Source organism: Drosophila busckii, chromosome X (genome assembly GCF_011750605.1).
Source record: "Drosophila busckii strain San Diego stock center, stock number 13000-0081.31 chromosome X, ASM1175060v1, whole genome shotgun sequence".
NCBI classification, from domain to species: domain Eukaryota; kingdom Metazoa; phylum Arthropoda; class Insecta; order Diptera; family Drosophilidae; genus Drosophila; species Drosophila busckii.
This window is the reverse complement of record NC_046608.1, coordinates 15986035-16008213: the sequence shown is the minus strand read 5'-3', so window position 1 is coordinate 16008213 and position 22179 is coordinate 15986035. Positions and strand designations below refer to the sequence as shown.

Genomic DNA, 22179 nt, shown 5'->3' with positions numbered 1-22179 from the left:
GCTTGCTCCTTGCGTGCGCCTTGCGTGTCGTCCTGGCAGGCAGGCAGGCAGGTAAGCAAGCAAAGGCAAATAGTTTTAGTACCACTTGGCACGACACAGCATGTAAAAGAACACACGACAACAAAAGGGGGCGGTGAGGGCGCTGGAGAGGGGTGGGGGGGGGCAAAGTGAGTGCGAGCGGGTTAGCCAACTTCAATGTTAAACTTCAAGCCAGCAGCGAGCAGCGAGAAAAAGAATTTTAAACGCAGCGCTTCGAACTGAACATGCCTGCGCACTAAGCTATGGTCAAAATGCTAATGAGCCTTAAGCGCGGGGTAACGAGGGGAGCAGCGACTGGCTGACCAACATAACGCGTGCCCAAAAATGTGAGTTATATATACATATATACAATACGAAAAAACAGGCGACATTCAGACCGGTCAGCGTGCATTGAAGCGTGCCACACGAAACAACAATAACAATACACACACACACACACACACGCATACTAACACACACATGTCTCATATGTGCGCACACAGCAAAGCTTCAGCAACTGCCACTTTGATTTCGAGTTAAACTCAATTGCAATTATTTGAATTATTGCTTAGTTTATTAATAAATAAATTATTTTTTAATTAAAACTTGACTGCTAACAAAAGTTTAATGCTATAATTGTGTAGCTGCAACATCTACAATATAAAATTAACAATTTACATTCCATTCATTTTTAATTCAAACTTGATGTTTGATCTATTTGATTTTGGCTGCACAGCCAAATATTTAAAGCTTTTAAATTGAATCAAAAGGAAAGCCTCATTTAAAGACTTTTATTATTTTTATTAAAATTTAAATTGCACACACAAGCAATAAATAGAATTTAATTTACATGCAATAAATGCAAAGACTGCAAAAAAGTTGAGTTTTATTTATTAAATTTAACTTGCTTTAAATTTAAATAAAGTGCAAGCATAATCTAAAAACTTGACTGTTATATTTAATATAGCAAAATATTTAAACAAAAAATATAAAAATAAAATGCATTAAAAAAAAATTTAGCATAAAAAATAAATTGAACAAAAATATTAAGCCAAACAAGTTGCAAAATGTTTGTTAAATTAAAAAATAAAATAATTAGCTAAATTAAGCAAACATTTAAACTATTATAAAATAAATAAATAAAAGAAAATAAAATACAAATAGTTACAAAAATAAAAATAGTTGATAATTAGCTAAATTAAGCGAACATATTATAAAATTATTATAAAATAAAAATAGTTACAAAAATAAAAATAATTAGCTAAATTAGCGAACATTTAAATTATTATAAAATAAAAATATTAAAAAAAATATTAAGCAGCAATACTCTATGGAATTTTTTTTTAACTATTGTACACATTTTATTTTCGCTTAACGCGCTTTGTGTGCAAATCACATTTAGCTAGCGCCTACTGTAGCCATATTTCTTTCTCCCTCTCTGTGTTTGTTGACAAACAAACGCCGTTGGCTTGCGAGAAGCAGCGGCCGAAAAGCAGAAGGAGAAAAAAAACCGAAACTAGGTGAAAAGTGTAAATGAAACAAGCCACACACAACAAAAGCGAAAATCGAATTGAAAAAAAGGCATTGGCTATAAGCCTTGGTTAAGGCAAGCCACAAAAGTACTCAGACAAAGAAGAGAGACTGAGATGGGAGGGAGGGAGAGAGAGAGAGGGCGTTAAGGCTGTGCAGTCAGCTTTATTATTTATGCGCGTTACGCTATTTTTTTTTTTAAATATAATGCAACCGCAACTCTCTCTCTCTGTGTGTGTGTGTGTGTGTGTTTGTGTGTGTGTGTGTGTCACGTGTGCACTTGAACGCGCCTGCTGAAAGCCACAGGCGCCGCAATGGCCGCAATCATCAGCAGCGAGATGAATAAGAACTCCAAGCGCGCGCGTTTTCGTCCCACATGGCGTATGTGTAATGCAATTATTAATAAGTAAACACAACATTGCTCCCCCCACCCCAACCCAACATCAAAACATTTATAATAAGCCCGCAAAGCTTTTAAAGCTTTTTCGCAGTCCATCTTTGCAGCTTTGGCAACGCTTCGTTCAAGCGCCAGTGCCCAAAGCTTTTTATTCGTGGCTAAAACCAGCAGCGAACAAGAACCGAACAATTTCCTCAACTGAGAAAAAGGAAACCCCGCTAAGCTTTTGAGCCGCAGCTTGCGAAAGCTTTTCCCACAGCTTCCAGTGTCAGTTGAATTTAAATATGTTAGACAAATGAACAGTGTTTGATTTCTATAAAAGTAGATCATTGATTTGAATTCAGCAATTAAATTCATGTAAATTTAACAGCCTGCTAATTCAATTGGCAACTGCTTGTTTTTGTAATTTTTTATTCCAAAAACAAATTACAAATTAAGCTGCACTTAATTTGTTAGCACTTATATACTTTAAAAATTTTTAATTTATTCTTTTTCATACTTTTTCGGCTTTAAAAGTTAGCAATTTTGTAAATACCAAATAATCACTTCAAGACTTTAAACCCTTTTGCACTATTTAGAGCTGTTTATGTTTTAGAATTTTCCCAATTTCCCCAAACATTTTGCAAAATAAACTCAAATTTATTACAGCATTTAGCATACCGGATTAAAATTACTTTTAAGAATTTACAAACCCGTCGTTTTTTTTTTAATTTAATCGCATTTTATGCTTAAGAAAAATTGCAAAATAAATTAGAAGCTATAAATTGTATCATTTTTAATGCCAGATCTTAATAAACAGTGTTTAGAATTTTTTAACTTATTCTAACTCCCAAGCCAAAGAATTCCCATACAATTTTTTTTAGGCATTGCCAAATTGCTTGCAGTATTAAAAATTAATTCATAATATTTTAAGCAACAATTCCAAGTATTTAGCATAATAAATTTTAAATGACAGTCTTTAAAAAACTTTAGGAATTGGAATTCTTCTTTGAACTATGTTTCAAAATTTTCTCAAACAATTTTATATGTAAAAAAATTTGCAAAATAAACGCAAATTTATAAATTACAGCATTTTGCATGCCAGACTAAAAAAACTAAGAATTCCAAGTTATAATTTTAATATTCGCCAAGCCCATTGTGTTACCAAGTATTTGTTTTTAATTTTATCGCATTTTATGTTTGAAAAATTTCAAAACTATAAATTGTAATTTTGTATAACAGATCTTAAGAAAAAAACTTACTATTTAGCCTTTTAGGACTTATTCTAAATCCCAACCCAAAAAATTCCCACATAAAATTTCTTTGCAGTGCTAAATTGCTTGCAGTATTAAAAATTAATTTATAATATCTTATGCAACAATCCAAAGTGTTTAACATAATAAATTTGAAATGACAGAAACTTTAGGAGTTGTAGTTCTTTTTTGAACTCGATAGGAGTTGTCTAAACTTCCCCAAGCCAACCAACAATTTTATTAGGCACAACATTAAATATTAATGCATAATATTTTAAGTGCTTACCCATATCAAAATAGTAATGTATGTATAAAAGTTATAAATATATTTATGCACTTACCTATTCGATTCGATGGAATTGCCAAAGTTATGCGTTTTGCAAATGGAAAGAAGAAAAAGATAAGTTAGTTAAATATATAATAATAAGTTGTTGGCAAGCAAATCGACAACAGTGTACAATACGATATATTTATATATATATAATGGCTATAGCTTATATAAACAGCTTTGAAGCAAAGGCTAAGCGAATGTGCAAAAGCAGTTTGTATTGGTTTTTAATGTTAGTAAAGCACACACACACACATATACACACACACACATACATACACATACAGTTAGGCAGACAGTCAGGTACATACTTTTTATATTTTATTTTATATTTATTTTTTGACATTTAGTTGTTTACACATTGAGAGAGAGAGACAGAGATAGAGACAGACTTTGTATTGGAAACTTGCAACACTTACCCGCCGGCAACAAGTATCATCTGCATATTTGCTGCTCACTTTTAAACTTATTGTTGTTGATGCTGAATTGTTGTTACTGTTGTTGTTGTTGTTGTTGTTGTTGTTGTCCACTCTGCTTCTGCTGCATTTGCTGTGCGTTCGATTTATGCGTTTGTATGTGCTAGACATGTTTGTTGTATTTGTTGTTGTTGTTGTTGTTGCAATGCTGCCGCAAATGCGGCAACTGCATTTGCTGCAACTGCCACATGTTGCCACACACACACACACACAGACAACAGTTAGTTGCACTTGTATTTTGTTTTTTTATTTTTTTTTTATATATGTTGTATTGTAATTTATTATTACTTATTGTTATATTATTATTGTCGTGTTGAATGTTTCATTCACTTTTGTCTGCGCACTACAAATAAAACACACACCCACACACACACATACACACATACGTTCAATTTGTTAGCAACAATTCATAACAATTGCTTGCCAGCTTTGCATTTTACAAATTGCCTTCGATTCGATTCTTTGTTGACTGGCAGCAAACCAATCAAAGTCTTAAATATAATGGCTACAAGCAAGAGTATAAGCTGCTCTAAATGCTGCAGTTGCAACAACAAACTTGGTTAGAGACTGAGCTGAGAGCTTTTTGTTAGCCGATTTTGTTTGCTCAACTAGCGCAAATGGCATTTGTTCAATTAAGACAGCAGTTTATTTTTATTTATTCATATGCAATAGCTTTTTGTATTTTACTTAATTTGAAAAATGGCATTTAAATTGTGTGAAGCATAAATTTGCAATACTATGTAATTTATTTATTTATTTTATGTCATGCATACATTTTTGTTATTTCATCTACACTCATATTTTGTTTTATTCTTATCAATTAAATCAAATTAAATACTTTTTTATTTTATGTTAATTACAGTGATATAAATTGTAATTATTTGCTATTTATTATTATTTAATTTTAATTTATTTATAATATTAAAATAATTAATTTTTTCTGCCTCATATTTACTTATTATGCATTTTATTTGATTTATTTTGTTATATTTTATATTATTTCAATTTTATTTATTTCCTATACCAAATGTTTGTTCTATTTAAAATAAAATCAAATTAAATAAGTAAGGCGCATAAATAATATATAAATTATATGCAGCATAAATAAATCTATATTTGTAAATAAAAATGATTTAATTCAATAACTGACAGCATTTAAATTGAAGTGACCCACCCCAGGGACTTAGCCTGCTTGTTACTTGTATTTAATAAGAGGAGCTTAGCAAAAATAATGCCCTAATTGGCAATCAAATCAAATCAAATGAAATCAAATCAAAGTTTATTTTTAAGCAGCTTAAACGACCACACTACTACATAGATATATGTATTATATATATATATATATAGCCAAGTGGCACAGCCAAGTGGCAAAGAGCAAGTTGTTCAACATGGGCCAGAGCACAAACTTTTTGCTGCTGCTGCTGTTGGCAAAAAGTCAAAAAGTATTTTTGGGTGTATTGGAAAATCAACTATAAGCCACAAGACTCGTTCAACAGTACGGAACAAATGTTAAATGTGGTTTATGCAACATGTTGCAAGACACAGCAAAAAAAAACAAACAAGAAAAAAAAACGTTGTATACTTAGCAGCGCAGCTAACACACATGCGTTTACTTAATTTAAATATTTGTTGTTTATATTTTCGCGCACGTTTCATTTCGCCGCGTTTCGCATGTTTTTGTTTTTGTTTATATGCAGCAAGGTCGTTGGCCATATATCTAGCCATCTCGCTCGCACACTCACACACTCACACACGCACACACACACACACACACACACAGCTGATCCGAAGCTGATGCTGTTGCCGCTACAGTTGTTGCAAGCAGCAGCTGTTTGTGCCACAAGCGTTAGCTGCACTCATTTGAGTTGCGCTCAAGTTGGCGCCACGCGTTCAACTGAGACACACCAGGTGGGGCAAGCTCGACTGCCACCTATAGTTTAGTTGTTGTTTTAATTAATTAAGCACATTCTTGCTTCGCTTCGCTTCGCTTTGTTGTTGTTGCTATTGTTGTACTAAACTTAATGGCTGGCGTCACAGGCGCCAAACAAATTCCCTTGAGTGTTTAGACACACACACACACACACATGCACATTGTCTACACTAATAAACGCAATTAGCGCCGTTAGTTTTGACTGTAAATAAACGACAGACAGCTGCGTTTGAAATTAAGTTCCAAGTTGCAAGCAAATGTTGTCAGCATAGGCATGCGCCACACTCAACACAAACACACGCACACACACACATGTATTTAAATAAAAAAAGCAACGACCTTGTCTAGTGTCACAAATTTTTTTTGTTTACATTTTCCAAAAGTAACACACCGGTTACAACAACAAGCAAAAACAAATAAAAAACTAAACGTTTGCTTGCTTATTTTTTTTTTTTTACAATTTTTATTGTATTTTACACAGCCGCATTCTTTTATTTACTGCCTTCGCTGCTTTTATTATTTTTTTTTTTGCACATTTATTTGGCACAGTTACTATTTTATTTTACTTCTAAAACATGTAATTCAATTATTTAAAACATTTACAAGCGCCAAGTATTTTCTTCCGCATTTTTGCAGCAGCACAACATTTGCGTATACGTAACGTAAATGCCGCGCGCGTTTTGATGCCAAAACGCAATCTAAAAAACAACAACAACAACAACTACAGCCGCAGCAGCAGCATTGCCCGAAGCCGAAGCAGAGAAGCAGCAGCAGCAGCAAAAACTAGTACAACAATTCTATTTGTGTATGTGGGGCTTGGTGTTCCACATTTTACCAAACTGTGCCAACAAACACATTTCTTCGTTTTGCTTGAAACGTTTTGGCATTGGCACACGCACTGGCACCGGCTTTGCTAACATTGACACACTGACAGAGAGAACAGCGCGCGCACACACACAAACACACACATCTCTGCACATTGGTGTGGTGAGTGTGTAAGGCAGCAAGGGTTGCCTTAAACTTTGCACTCATTCATAATTAATTTAAAAATAATTTGCAACACAAATTTTACATTAAAAGTGCCAAGCAACACGCCGTAAAGTTCTTGCCGTACTTGCGGCACACTCTTGATACAATTCAAAAATAAACTTAACACAATGATTTTAAATGAATTGTCGCCATTTTTGTACCACTGTACAGCAAATGTGTTTAAATGAAAACTTCTTATTAAAAATTAATCACATGCTACAACATTATTCTTGCGCCACTGTAAAGTGCACGCTAATAATTTATGCATATGATGAAAACCACTGTCGCTTACGCATTGAGCGTAGCTGCTGTCTGATCTGTCGAGAGAGAGAGAGAGAGAGCGTTTGGCTCAGTGAGTCTCAGCTTGAGTAAATGCTAGCGGCTTACAGTTAATTCTTAATTTTACTACATGCGCTCTCAGCGGCTTACAGTTATGTTTGCGTTTTGCTCTAAGCAGAGCACGCAATTTGAATTTCTACGAAAACATTGCTAAGCTTGTAGCCCATTATAAAGCTCAATTTGCAGTTAAATATGCTATATCATAGTTTAGCTTATAAAATAACTTTGTAGTAACAGCATCGAAATTTATGCACATGAAGAAATTTTTCCTAGTATGGTTTGCTTCTAAAGTTGTAGCCAGTTGAATAACTGTAAATTAAAATAGCATGCACAGCAACAAACGTAATTTTTATATTGCATTTGGTTAGCCACTGCAATTTGTAAACATTTGAAACATAATACACACACACACACGAACAAAAAGTTTACACCGCATTCGCCGCTTGCACTAACTTTTCAAACCAACCATGTGCCTTTTTTTTTTTGTTGTTGTTGCTTTGCGTTCGTTGACAAAAGTTAAAGCTTCAGCAATTAGCAACGGCAATTTGTGGTTTAATTTATAATTTGCACAATTGCCTGTGTGGTAACAAATGCAAATGCAATTCATTTCATTTCAATGCACTGACACAAAAACAATATAGGAAACGCAAAAAAAAAAAAAGGAAAACGAAAACGAAATTAAAGCGCGTCGCGAAGCCAAAGTTAAAGAAGGAGATGATGATAACAATGCGTAGACCGTAGCTCAATTTACAACGCGAGCAACTGAACCAACGCAAACGAAAACAAAAACAAGAAGAAGCAGCAAAGCAGCAGAGCAGCCAGCAGCAGGCGCTTTGCTTAAAAGTAAACGTTTCGAATGCCAAAACGTTTCGCTGTCGCTGCGAACTGCGAACTGCTGAGAGTAATCTGACACACAACTGAGCGAGAGAGCGCGCGCTTCAAAGTATGAGAGTGCCTGCAGGCACTTATGCTAGCCGTTGTTAGAGCGAGATGCAAGAGCATAAAGCAGCATGCGAGCTTAAACGTTTACTATGTATGCTGCTGCTGCTGCTGCTGCTGCTTGGGCTCTGCTGACTGCAGTTGCTGTTGTTCTTCTTGCTTAAGCATAGGTTAACTGAGCTCTGAGTTGAATTGAATGGAAAGAAGCAGCAGCAGCGAGTCACACAATGCGCTCAACTTGCTGTTAAACGGTATTTTTGTTTTTGCTTTTTCTTGAACTGATGCGCTACTGCTGCTGCGCTGCGACTGCGGCTTTGCTGCTTTTGATATTTTTTTGTCTTTTATGAATTAATTTATGTAATTTCTAAGCGCTTAGATTTTCGCACGTTTTAATGCGCGTTCTCGCGTGCGACGTTTATGCAACTGAACAGACTGCGACTGCAATTTTGTAAAGCTACAAATGCGACACACACACACACACACACACATAGAAGCATATGTATGTATGTATAGCGATAAGTTTTGGCTGCTTTAGAATTGATTGCTAAATGCTGAAGGACTCTGAAAAACAATGCAATGAAAATGGAAAACTGGCAAATGAAAATAACATTAAACGTCGCTCGCCCCCGTCGCGCGCACCTCTCTCTCTCTCTCTCTCTCTCTCTCTGCGTCTCCTTCTTTACTTTTGCTTCATCGTCACTTGCACTTTAGCGCCAAACGAATTTATGCTTGTAATTTGCTTTTGCAAACTGCAGCAGGCAACGCGTGCGAGAGCGAGATAGCACAATATTGCTGCTCTAGACTTTTTACAACATTCACATTCACTTTCGCTTTCGCTTTTACTTTTACTTTTATTGTGTGTTTGTTTCGGTTACACAATATGCTATAAACAGCACCAAATTTACACACACACACACACACACACACACAGCTATAATTATAGCCAGCTGCTCCATATATTGGCTATATATGTAAATATGTTTGTATGTATTGCATATATCGATGTCTTGGCTGCAAACTCAGGCCAGCCAAACAGCTGAAGCGACAGCGCAAACAAAACTAAACAAAACAATGCATGTCTGAACACGCAAAGTGTTGGTTCTAATGACGCTCAGTCCGTCAGTCTGTCTGTCTGTCTGTCTGTCTGTCCGCCTGTCTCTCTATTGACTTTGATCAGCTTTAGTGGCAACACTTCGAGATTAACACATTTGAATTTAAATAGTTGCAATACAAACAACAATTTTGTTGACGCATAAAAATAAAATAAATAAAATGAGCAAAAGTTTTAAAAGCTTCGCATAGCCTTGATATAGCAAGAGAGATTTAAAAACAAGCGTGGCATAGCAATTTGCAAAACGCATAAATTTGTTAATAATAATAGTTATAACAAATAGTAGTAGCTGCAACAATTTGAGTTAAAAACTAAATTTGAAACTAATACAAATAAATTATAGAATATATGTGCAGCTTATAATGCTGCAAATTTAAAAGCGAACGCTATAGAAAAAACATGTAGCCAACCCAACTTTAAACACACTTTGACACAAAATTTAAAAAAAATAAAGTATTAACGCCTGACAGCAGCTTGAAGTTGTTTTGAGTTTTATTTAATTTATGTTTAAAAGAATTTTATATATTTTTATGATCTATGCTTAAAACAAACTATTAAAATAAAATAAAAAATATAAGTTGTTAGGCAGTCTTGTTTTTATAAAATAAAAAATATTTCTGCAACTTTTGCTATTTCAGACTAAGATCTCTACGGATTTACAACCATTATAGACAAAAAAAAAAAACAAAATACAATAAAAAAAAATAGAAAGATATAGAATTTTTAATTACAAAACAAAGCTTACATCAGCTACGAGTGAGTTAAAGAAAATTAAATAAATGTTACGATAATATTTATAGACGATAATAAACGATAAGTTAATTTTTCGATGCTGCTATGCCACACTTAAATAATATAAAATAAATAATAAATAAAATAAAAAATATTTCTGCAACTTTTTCACACTACAGATTTACAACCAAAGTCAAATAAAAACACAGAGCTCTGGCTATATAATTGTAATATAAAATAAATTCTAAGTTAGAATTAAAATAAATAAATAAAAATAAAAACACAGAAAATAGTAAAATATAGTAGAAATGTGTAGCTGCAAACTGCTTTAGATGCAATAAATTTCAATAAATTGCAACTGCAACTCATTTTTGCGCAGTGTACTTTAGCAGCAGCAGCAGCAGCGGCAGCTCTGTGACTCTTTGACATAGAATTTAGCTTCAATGAACTGCATTTAAAACAAAAGACGAGGCTTTGTGGTTTGTTTTAATTGTTGCTGTTACCGCAAAGCGAGAGCCACATGGACAATGAAACTGAAAACTAAAGATAAAACTATATATATTTGAGTTTAGACTGGGTCAGCACACACATGTGTGTGTGTTTGATTTGAGTAACAAATTGATTTTTGTTTTATACGAAAACGCACTTAGAACAAAAGCTCATGCAATTCTAATTTTGAGCTGAGCAATGCAATTTATGATTGGGTGGGCGGAGGGGGCGGGCACTTGGCAAATTGGCTTAAAATCAAATCAATGTTGTGGGTCAAGTCGAGAGAGCTATAAATAAATTAATATATTTACATGTTGTCCTGTACATCCTTGAGTAGCAATTGCTGCTGCTGTTGTTGTTGTTGTTGTTGTTGTTGTCGTTGTTGTCAGTCACACAAATGCTGCTGCCACTTGAACAAAAACAAAAACAAAATGCGCTGCAGCTGCAGCGGCAGCGTTGCATGCCACATTGCCACAAGCGGCAACAATTGCGGCAGCGCTCGCCATTTTACACGCACTTAACAAACAAAAAAAAAACACAAATTATGTTTATAACAAATTAGAATTCGAATTTGTATGCGAAGCTTGCGCTTGAATTTCGGTGCTTGCCGCGCCGCGTGCAACTGCAACTTGCAACTGGCAGCAACGGCAACTGGCGCAGGCCAAAAACTAACGACAGGACAACCAAAAAAAAAATAAAGAATGTTTGCCTGACAGCTTGAAAGGCGCTCGCACACACGATACAACAAGAAAATCATAAGGCAGCACATCAACAACAAATGTTTGTCACCCAACAGCAGCAGCAACAGCAACAGCAGCAGCAGCAGCAGCAGCAGGAGCAACAACAAGCAGCATTGACTGTAAAAATGTCAACTGACAACAACAAATTAAAAAGTAGGCTACAACAACAACAACAATTCGCTTGAGTTGCCAATGACGCTCAACTTTGGCTTTAGTTGCCCCTAAATTGACGAAAGGCGTCGAGCCTAGCAGCAGCAGCGACGTCAGCAGCAGCCATAAATGCAACCACTTGAGCCACTTTGACTAGAAATTTAGTCAATTTCTCTGCTCTGCTTTCTCTCTCTCTCTCACTCTCTATGTATGTGTGTGTGTGTCGCGCACATTTAAGCAAACACTTTGTCATTTTAGTAGGCGCCGCAACCAAGACAACAACAACAACAATAGAAATTGTTATTTATACTCGTAATACAACAAGCAACAATGGCTGCTGTTGCTGCTGCTGCTGCTGCTGCTGTTACTGACAACTGCAACAGTCACTGCTTTGTTGCAAGTATTTTTGAAAATTTTAGCATAGCTAATTTGCATTTGTTTGTTATACATTTTTCTAAATTTATTTATTTTAGCTTTCAAAATTAATTTGCAGCATTTTTTTAAATTTATCAAAGCGAATTTGTCTGTTATTCATTTAATTTATTTTAGCAGCTCAGCGCTAAAAAGTTTTTGTAGTATTTTTTTAATATTTTCTATTTTCAATATTTTCTATTTTCAATATTTTCTATTTTTATTTTAGCTATTTATGTATCTATTTTCTTTTTATTTTTGATGTTATATGTGAAATATTTTTATTTATTCAAGTTTGGCTTTTTTATTTATTATTTGTAGTATTTTTTGAAATTTAATAAGCTTAAGTTTTTTTTTTTTTATAATTTTGTTAATTTTTGCTATTTAATTTTGTTTCTATTTTTATTTAAGCTCCATTTAAATTTATAGTAGCTTATTTATTTTTGATGTTATATTTATTTTTATTTATAATATATAAAAGTTTGATTTATTTATTTATTTTAAATTTTCTGCATTATTTTATTATTATTATTACTTTTGTAACTGTTCGGTGCATTATTTTTTCATTGTTATGGCAATGTCTAAAATATATTTTTATTATTTGATTTGATTTATAATTTTGTGTGCTAATTTTGTATATTTATTTTTATTATTTTATTTGATTTATAATTTTGCATGTATTTATTTTGTATTTTTTTTTGTATTTTTGTTGTTAACTTATTTCAGTTTTAAAAATATATCTTATATTTATTGAATTAAATTATTAATCAATATTTTATTCACTCATTTACTTTCTTTTTATTAAGCGCGCTCATTTTTTATTTATTTTATAAAGTTGCTCTAACCTTTTCTTCAACTGGCTTTTAACTTTTCTTTAACCTTTAGCCCTGCATAGAGCCAAGTCACAGTCACTGTCAACTGTTTGCTGCCAGCACTGTAATTATTATTGTTGTACTGTCTCTGCTCTTTAGTCAATACGTTTATTGTTTGCCATTTTTTTTATTTGTTGGCACTTGCTACTAAAATTGTTTTTAAGCAAGTGCTACTTTCTATTTTTTTTTTGCTGCTTTTGGCAGCCTACAAACATTTTTTTTGTGTAAGTAGCAAGTTTAAGCTAGTTTAGAGACTTGTAGGGTATAAACTGCTGTATAAGCAACTAATATTGTTTTTTATACTAAACGTAAAGTTGATGCGCAGGCAGAAATATTTACAAAATTTATATTGCAAAAAAAATACAAAAAATTAGTTTAAAAAAATTATAAAGCAATGCAGCAGCTAAGTACAAATTAATATAATATTGAAAGCATTATTTTTGTATTAATAATGAGTATAGAAAAATTAAATAACTGCAACATATTGTAAACAAAAATTAAAAAAGAAAAAATATTGTATAAAAGTTAATTAAATAAATATATGCCAACATTTTGTACACTAAAAGTCACAATAAATTATGAAAAGTTTATTTTATTCATAAAGCAACAGCTATGATCAAATGTTAATAAATTGTTTAATTAATGCCACAGTATTTGCTATAAAATTCGCGCAGTGTAGCTCGCTGACCAACAGCACTTGTGTATATATCTATATAAAACTCAATTTCCCTTACAGCGACTATTGTGAACAATCAAGCTCATGTATCAGTTAACCGAACAGCTAAAAGCCTGACGTGTGTGTGTGTGTGTGTGAGCATATCCTTCATATATATTTATGTACATATATATATATATGCCTTTGTCTATATATCATAAAAGGCAATCAGCAGGCGGTCGGTTGGTCGATTGGGTCGGTCGTGTTGCTCGCGTGATGCGACTGCAAATAAATGACAACAGCAGCGACAGCAGCAGCAGCCAAATGACAAGAGCCTTAAAAGTCAGGCTAAAGTCAGGCTGCGGCTATAAAAATAAGATGAACGACACAGGCACAGGGGCAGTCAGTCAGTAAATAAATCGCTGTTGACTTTGTCGTCGCTGCAGGCGGTCGACGTGGGCTTTGGTTTGAGTTTTTGGTGGCAAAACTTGAGCAACTTTTGTCGCAGCAACCAATAAATAAATGCAAATCAGTTTGCAACAACAACAGCAACAACAAGCAGCAGCAGCAGCAGCGAATTGAGGCCAAGCTAAGACAAAGACAGGTGAGCCATTGAGCCTTAGCCTCTGCGCCAGGACTAGACGCTCTGACGTCAGCGCAAAGTTCATCAACAACAACAGCAGGGGGTGGGGGTTGCTGCTGCTGCTGCAGTGTGGCGCGCCCCATGCAATCCCGACCTTGTTGTTGCAGGCAGCATGCGGCAGCAACACACAGCGCATTATGCATGCAGCAGCAGCAGCAGCAGCAGCAGCAGCAGCTGGTGCCGCAAGCGAGGCAAACGTGATCATTTTAATTGACTTTGCGCACGAGCGCGCACTGATCTGTATCAGTATCTGTGTCTATATCTCTGCACGCACTTCAGACAGACACCACCGACCAACATTTGGTTTCAGCCGTAGTCAAGGGGGTGCTGCTAAGTGTGAGTTGCACATGAGCGCAGCTAATTGGCGGCAATTCAACTTAACACACACACACAGACACACACACACTTGAGTCAATTGCAAGCGCAGAAATGCTTGGCACACAAATTTCGTTGCATACTTTCGAGGCGCCGTGTAAAGAAATTTTTACTAACGCTGCAGCTCAATTTGAAATTAAATTAGAAACAGCAGCAGCAGTCTTAAAGTATCAAATGTAGAGCGCTCAAGCTAACATTTAAATTATAAATACATCAACGAATATTAAATATTAGCATAGCTAATGATTTCAACTCAAGTATTGCAATCTAAATCGATAAATTGCTCAAACTAACGATAATTGAGTCCATAAAATCGCTCTTAACATATTTCAATTACAAACATTGACGCTATCTAGAACTGTGTTTATTAAACATATTAATACTTTAAATAAAATAGTCTTTCAAAATTAAAATAAACATAAAAATCCTTAAGCTATTAGCAATTCATGCTAAAAATTAACAACAATATTGACAATCTATAAGTTTATTAAATTTAAAGCAAAAATTTAATTTTTTAATACTTTTAAATTTTTTGTAATCATTTTCTTTTTCCATCGACTGTTCATAGTTTTAATTAAATAAATAAACAAAGTCAGTTGAAAAATATGAATTTTAATAAAAATAAATTAAATTAATAACAAACAATTTTACTGACAATAATAATATACTTAAATTTATTCATCAAAAAATAAGCTCACAAAATTTCATTTGCGACAACATGAACGAATTAGCAACAATTAATACAACATTAAACTCAATGTGCATATTGTTTGCCATTTTTAGCTAACTTAGTTAAGCTTTAAGTAAGTTGCAGTCAAATTAATGCAGCCAAAAGTTCATTTAATTGCATTTTGTAGTGCCTAAAATATATACTTGCTTTTATGGCAATAAATTTTGCATTATTTTTATTTTTTTGTGGTTTTTGGAGCAGCATTTTTTTTCTCTCTTTTTTTTTTTTTGCTGTTCGAATTGCCATTGATAATTGTAAACGAAGGCGTTGAATAATGCAAATCGTCTGACAGCGCCAAATGCAATTACCATAAATAAATACATACATATATGAACTTGCAACAGCCACGCCCACCGCCCCAGTGGCAAGTGTACAGTGTACGCTGACCTCGTCAAAGAACTTCATATGCTAATTGCATGTGTGTGTGGCTGTGTGTGCGTGTGTGTGTGTGTGTAAAGTGCCAGAGGTTGGCAGTAATTAGCAAAAGGCTACAAAGTGCAAAATAAAGTTGCAAGTGTGTAATACACTGCAAGAAATAAATCAAAAAAATAATAAACAAAAATTTCAAATGCAAATTTAAAACAAAATGTAATTTATAAACAATAATACACTGCGCCAAAAAATTAAAAAAAATATAAAAGTGTAAAAAAATTAATAATAATAAAAATGCATAAAGTTAAAATTAAATGTGTAATTGTAACAAAATGTGTAAAATATAAAATATAAATAAATTTAAAATAAAAGTCAAGTGGAGTTTCGCTTTGTTTGCTGACGCTGACGCTGACGCCTTATCGCAGCACAAAGATCGCCACAAAAGCCATGTTACGAAATTATTGGACAAAAACATACACACACACACACACACATATACATGCACGCATACATATGCAGCTTGACATGCAATGCAAATAGTCAACACGCCGCCACATGCCGTGCACACAAATCAAGGGCACTGTTGGCCCATTGTTGCCCCTCCCCCCCCCCCCAACCCCAGCTCACACACGCTTTGTAGTGTATAGTGTAGGTAAGTGGGCGTTGCCAGCGGGGGGGTGGCACTGGCAATTTTAATGACGGCTACAAGTCGCATGTTTCAAGTTTTTTTTTCTCTGCTTTTTTTTTTTGGTATTTTGTTGCTTTTGTTGTCGCCTAAAAGTTGCCGGCTTGCCAGCTAAGGGCGTGGCCACGCATACACACACACACATACATACACACACACACATACTGTTACACACACATTGCCAATTAACTGTAACTGCAGAGTAATGTTTGCTCAGGCACAAAACTTCAGTTCAACTTGCTTTTTATGCATATGTGTGTGTGTGTGTATTAATAGCTGTGCATGTATGTGTGTGCTCACATTTTAGTTATGACCATGTGCCGGCTTTTGTTATTGTTGCTTTGGCATTGACATCAATTTTTGTTTGGCCAAATGTTAAATAAAAGAACAACAACAACCAAACAGCAGCAGCACGTAAAAAACAATAACAATAATGCAAAAGAGCACACGCGACACACACACGCACGCACACATACAAGCACACGTGGCACATTAAAGCAATTTGCTTTGCTATATTTTTGCCGCTTAGTACACTGTAAACAAAATATGTACATTTCGCTTATTTTAAAGCATTTCTAAAAAATACTTCGGACTCAAAAGTATTTAATGCATTTTAATAATTTAAAGCAATGCAAAAAAATTATTCAAAAATTGTTTATGTTTTTTTTATACAATAAAATAAATTTAACGACTACAACATGTTATAACAAATAAATAAAATAGCACTAAAAATCGTTGCAGAAATAAAAATTTAAAATATAAATATATGGAAAATAAAATAATAAAAATTAACAAAAACAGTTTAAAAAAAAAAAGAAAATTTGAGTACAAAATATGCATATTATAAATTTTTAAATGCAATAAATTTAATAAATAAATAAATAAAATTTGCTTAAAAAGTAAAAAAATGCAGAGTGGCTTAAATTAAATGAATAATAAAAATAAATTGTGAAAAATAAATACAATAAATTAAATAAAAAATAGGAAAAATAGCTCTAAATTGGCTTAACAAAAAATAAAACATTAAAAAAAAGTGTATAATGAAAATATGAAAAGACAAATTAATAAAAAAAAAATGTTTACTTATATATAAGATAATATAAATTAAAAACGACAAGCCCAACAAAAAAAGCTGTTCGAAAATTTCAAAATCTCTTATTTTTTTTTTGCAGTGTACACAAATTTGTTGTTGCCAAGTGCTTTATGCCTTATTATTGTTGTTGCTATTACATAAATAGCAAAAGGCTGCCAAAAGCTGTGGGCAAGGGAGGGGCTGGGGGCCATAAGAGTTTAGCGGAGTTTAGGGGTGGGGTGGGCAACAATCATTAACGACATAATATGAAAAGCAAACAAAATAGCAACAATAGTGTAAATGATAATTTTTCTAGTGCAAGACGATTAGGGTCAAGCACAGCAATAAAGCAAATTAAGCAAATGCTGAAAAAAAAAGAAACGAAATTTAATAAAATTCAAGCGCTGAAAGTTGCGCTTTAAATTTCAGTAGTATGCAACATGGCGTATGCGTAATCAAACTTTACTATCATTTATGACTCTCTCTCTGTGTGTGTGTGTGTGTTTCGCATATTTATTTGGTGAGTAATGCCGGCTCCAGTTAGTCGCTAACGCAATTCCCATTTTTCGTTCTATCTCTCTGACTTTTGTCATAGTCCTGTTGTCCTGGAGTCCTGTCGCTTACACAGATTTCTGCGTAGTTTTTTGGCGACAACAACGGCGCCGTCTGTTCACACACACACACACACACAGACACGTATTTGGCAAATGGCGGAAGTCAGCGGCCATAACGCAGTCGTTGTCTCTTTTGAGCTTTGGGGCCATTGACTTTTGGCTGCTTGGGCATGTTGAACTCGTCTGCATCTTTGGCATTACGCATACGCCCAGTTAGACGCACACACACAGCGCAAAGATTTTCAACTGCATTAATATAATTAAATGTTAGACGCAAAACTTTGCTGTCCAAAGATTCAAAACAATTGTCAAACTATAATTACTTAATGTTTTATGCAAATATTTATAGCTTTTTGTCAAATAAATTAAGGAGATAAAAGCAAGTAGACATAAAAACTGTAATAAAAAAAGGCAAACAAGCTTTTATGCTTAAAAAAAATAGTTAAGTCAGTGCTAAAACTTTAGAAATTAAATTACTAAAAGACTCAGAAAAACATAAAATATTTGTAAAAGCATAGTGCATAGAATAAAATATAAATTTAATAAGCATTTAGTGCAAATAAATAATGAAATAAATTTTTAATAAAAATAAGTTTAGCTGTCAAAAGTTTAAGCTTAATAAAAATATGAAATCAAAACTAATTAAAACTAATTGAAAAACGAGTACAAATATAGAATAAAAAGAATTGAAAACGTGCTTAAAAATTAATTTAAATGTTAAAATTATAATTATTAACTGTTAAAATCTACAAAATGCTATAAAATAAATAATTTAGCTTATAAATTAATGAAAAAATGTTTTAATGTATAAAAAGCTTTAAAAAAATATTTTAAAATATAATAACATAATAATAAGCTTAATCTTAAAATAAAAGTATGCAAAAGTTAAAGCAATAAACAATTTTGTGCAAATAGAGCTAAAAACAAAAGCAATAAAATGTTAAAAAATGCTCAATTTAAAAATAAAAATGTTTAATAAATGAAATATACTAAATATGCTATACTAAATATTAGTTTATGTATTTGATTTCATATATTTATTTATTTATAGATAGAGCTGCCTATGAATTGAGGTTATGCATTTATTTTTGAGCTTTTGACACGCTCGCTTATTGTTTATGCTTTGATTGGCAATTTGCATGTGCAGAGCTTGAAAATTGAGGCATTTGAACTAGAATAGTAACTATAACTAGAGCTGAGCTGATTGCTAACACAAGTTGAGGCAATAAACTTGTTAAAGCTGAAGCGGAAGCGCAAGAAAAAAAACAAACGAAACAAATTTGAGTTTGGCTATAGAAAATAATTTATTTCGAATTTCGAAAAAAGAAATAAGCAAATTGGCAAGTGGTATATATAGTATTTTATTTAGTATTTTAGTGTAAGGCGTGTGCGTAAATAAAAAGAGTTAGCAACGCTTGTGGGTGTTGGTGGGTGGTTGGTTGGGGGTACTTGTCATAGCACGGCAGCTGATCCTTGGGCTTGTCCTTTTTAGTTGGCGCCGGCGCGCTGCGACGCGGACGATTCATCATTGGATCCTCCATGGTGCGTGAGGCTTGCTGACGCACTTGAGCGGGTGGTCCAGGTGGCTTCTTTTTCTTCTTCTTTTCAGGCGGTGGCAGCAGCAACACTTGCTGCTGCTGCTGCTGCTGCTGCTGTTGCTGCTGCTGCTCGCGTCGCTCGAGAAATGCCGCATTGGCTGAAGCGACTGTTGCAATGCGCTGCTGCTGCTCGAGCTGCTCCTGCTGCTGCTTCTTCTTATGAAACTGCACCAAGTGCGAGCTGCGACGTCGCAGCGCTGCGCCGTAGGGTCCAAAGCCGCCGCCGCCGCCGTCGCCGCCAGCTGCTGCTGCTGCAGCGCCAATGCCAAATAATTTGCGTATGCGTCGCTTGTTAATAAAACCGCCCAGATTAACAGCGAGGCCCAGCGGACTGTGCGCTGCGCTGCTGCCCGCATCGCCGCCAGCAACCATTTGGCTAAAATTGCTGTCCAGCTCGCAGCTGCTGCTGCCGTTGAAGGTGCCGCCGCCAATGGTGCCCGCCGAGTCGGCGCCGCATGGAAAGAGATATGTGTTCAATGTGCTCAATGTTGTCGATGTTGCCGGGCGACTTATGCCGCTTAGGCTGGGCACATTGCTGTTGTTGCTGCTGCTGCCGCCGCCGTCCGCTGGCAATTGCAGCTGCAGCGTCAGCGGCAGCGGCAACATAATTGCTGTCGATGCGCTATTGTTGCCGCCGCTGTCGTAGCTATGCGGATTTACATAAATGTGATTGTTGTTGCTGGCAGCAGCAGCAGCAACTGTTGCTGTTGTTGTTGTTAGGCCGCTTACAACTAAGCTGCTGCTGTGGCTGCTGCTGTCGTGATTGTTGTTGTTATTGCTGGCGTGCTGTGTTGCATTGCTGCTGTCGCTGCTGCTGCTGCTGCTATGCTGCTGATTGTTGTTGTTGTTGCTGCTGATATTCACTTGATTGCTTGCGTTGCTGCTGTTGTTGTTATTATTGTTGTTGTTGTTGTTGTTGTTGCTGCTGCGTGCTGGCGCTGTTGCTGGGCGTGGCTGTGTTGCTGCTGCTGCATCAGCAACAGCAACATGCTGCTGATTGCTGTTGCTGCTGTGTGGCTGCTCATTGCCATTGCTGCTGCTGTTGCTGGCGTGATTGCTGCCGTTGTTGCCATTCGTTGCGCTCATTGTTGCTGTTGTTATCACAAAATTTTTAAAGTTTATTTTTCACTTAATTTCGCGTTTATTTAGAATAAAAATTAATCATAGACTTTAGCTTTGCACTGTTTTTATTTTAATTATATTTGTGTATTTTTTAGTTTAACGAATTTATTTAAAAAATGTGTGTTGTGCACTTTAGTTAATAATTTTATTTATTATTAGTTAATTGAATTGTTATTTTTATAGTTTAAAGTTCAGTTTTTTGCTTTTTTATATTTCAATTTTATTAAATGTGGCTTTATTTGTTTAATAAATTTTCTGTGCTTTGATTTATAAATGTAAGTCAAATTGATTGTCTAAAAAAAATTGTTAGCTTTAATTTTTATAAATATTTGCATTTAATATTGTTTATACGTCAATTTCTTTAGCTGCGCGTTTTGTAGTTTCTATGCATTTAAATTATTTATAGCAACAACACTTAGTTCAACACTTTGCACTTGAGTTTAAGCCACTTGATTATCACAGTATGTGCTGCAAGTGCATTGACACACACACATGAACACATATACAGTATATGCAATAAGTAAAAGCACGTGAAAAAATTGTTTAAAAAAAAAAACAAATAAACAAGTGAATATGCAACGCGTTGCTGCTGCTGCTGCTGCTGCTGCTGTTGTCGGTGTTGCTGTTGCAAATTGCAATGTCTTGGGTTATCAGTGGCAGAGTAGAGCAGCCACCACGTGCTTAACGCGCCGCGTGCCACAATTGTATGAACTTGCTGCCGCGTTGTTGACAAAGCCACAGCGCCAAACTAGTCACAGTCAGAGTTACAGCCGCAGCAGCAGCACCAACGAAGTCGCAACACACACACACACACAAACAGCAAAATGATATGTGTGTGTGTGTCAGACATGAACGCACACGCACGAAGGCGCGCTGTTAACTGGGCCGACTGGCTCTGACTGTGAATGGAACGGAGCGAACCAAAAAAAAAAAATATATAATATATTATACTATATGCCATATGTATATGTATATGCCAAACTAACGGCTCGAAATCAGACAAACCACTTGAGGCACACATACACACACACATATATAAAGTTTACAGTTGTTGTGTTGCTCGTGTGTTTGCAAATTCGGCAATGTTTTCGGTTCAGCTGAGTTCACTAGCAAGCTAACTTAACTAAATGCTCGCTGCTGCACACACACACACACTAATACACACACACACACAGCGTTAGTTTAACAACAAGTCCAGCTCGGCTGCTCATCGTGCCTCAAGCTCTTCGTGCAGTGTAAAGCGTAACTAATCTAAGTCTAGTTGTAGTTGTACTCCATACAAAGCGACAGTGCTGCTCAAAATTATAGCTCCAAGCATAGCTCAGCAGCAGCTCAAAGCTTGCTTCATGTAATTTTTGCTAGCTTGCTGCGTAAATATTTAAGTTCAATTAATTAATTTCATAGTTTCATAGCTTTAATTCATTTTGCTTTTTTAATTATATGCTATTGTTTAATATTTTTGATAATTTATTTTATTTTATTTACTTTTGTAGTTAACTGCAACTTTTTTAAATTTTATTTCATTTAGTGCATTTATTATTTTGTATTACAGCAAAATTTTTATTTGCATTTATTTTTATTCCTTTTACT

At 34.6% G+C, this 22179-nt stretch overlaps 2 protein-coding genes across 5 annotated transcripts in view; both read right to left on the bottom strand.

Moving 5' to 3' along the window:
* Nucleotides 1-22179, bottom strand: part of LOC108606187 (potassium voltage-gated channel protein Shaker) — a 110204-nt gene that overhangs the window by 57932 nt on the left and 30093 nt on the right. The window contains exon 1 of one of the 4 annotated variants that reach the window (XM_017996046.1): nucleotides 3925-4160. The exons of the other annotated variants lie outside the window; for them this stretch is intronic. Coding sequence (XP_017851535.1) covers nucleotides 3925-3950 — 26 coding nt within the window. The 5' untranslated portion in view covers nucleotides 3951-4160. Of the gene's footprint in view, nucleotides 1-3924; nucleotides 4161-22179 lie in introns of those variants that run through there. 4 annotated transcript variants of the gene reach the window in all.
* LOC117134901 (uncharacterized protein DDB_G0283357) lies at nucleotides 4276-20412 on the bottom strand (the record flags this gene model as incomplete). Its single annotated transcript, XM_033294333.1, has 2 exons — nucleotides 4276-4324; nucleotides 19319-20412. Coding segments are annotated over 2 exons (1143 nt in total), but the record flags the coding sequence as incomplete, so codon positions are not given.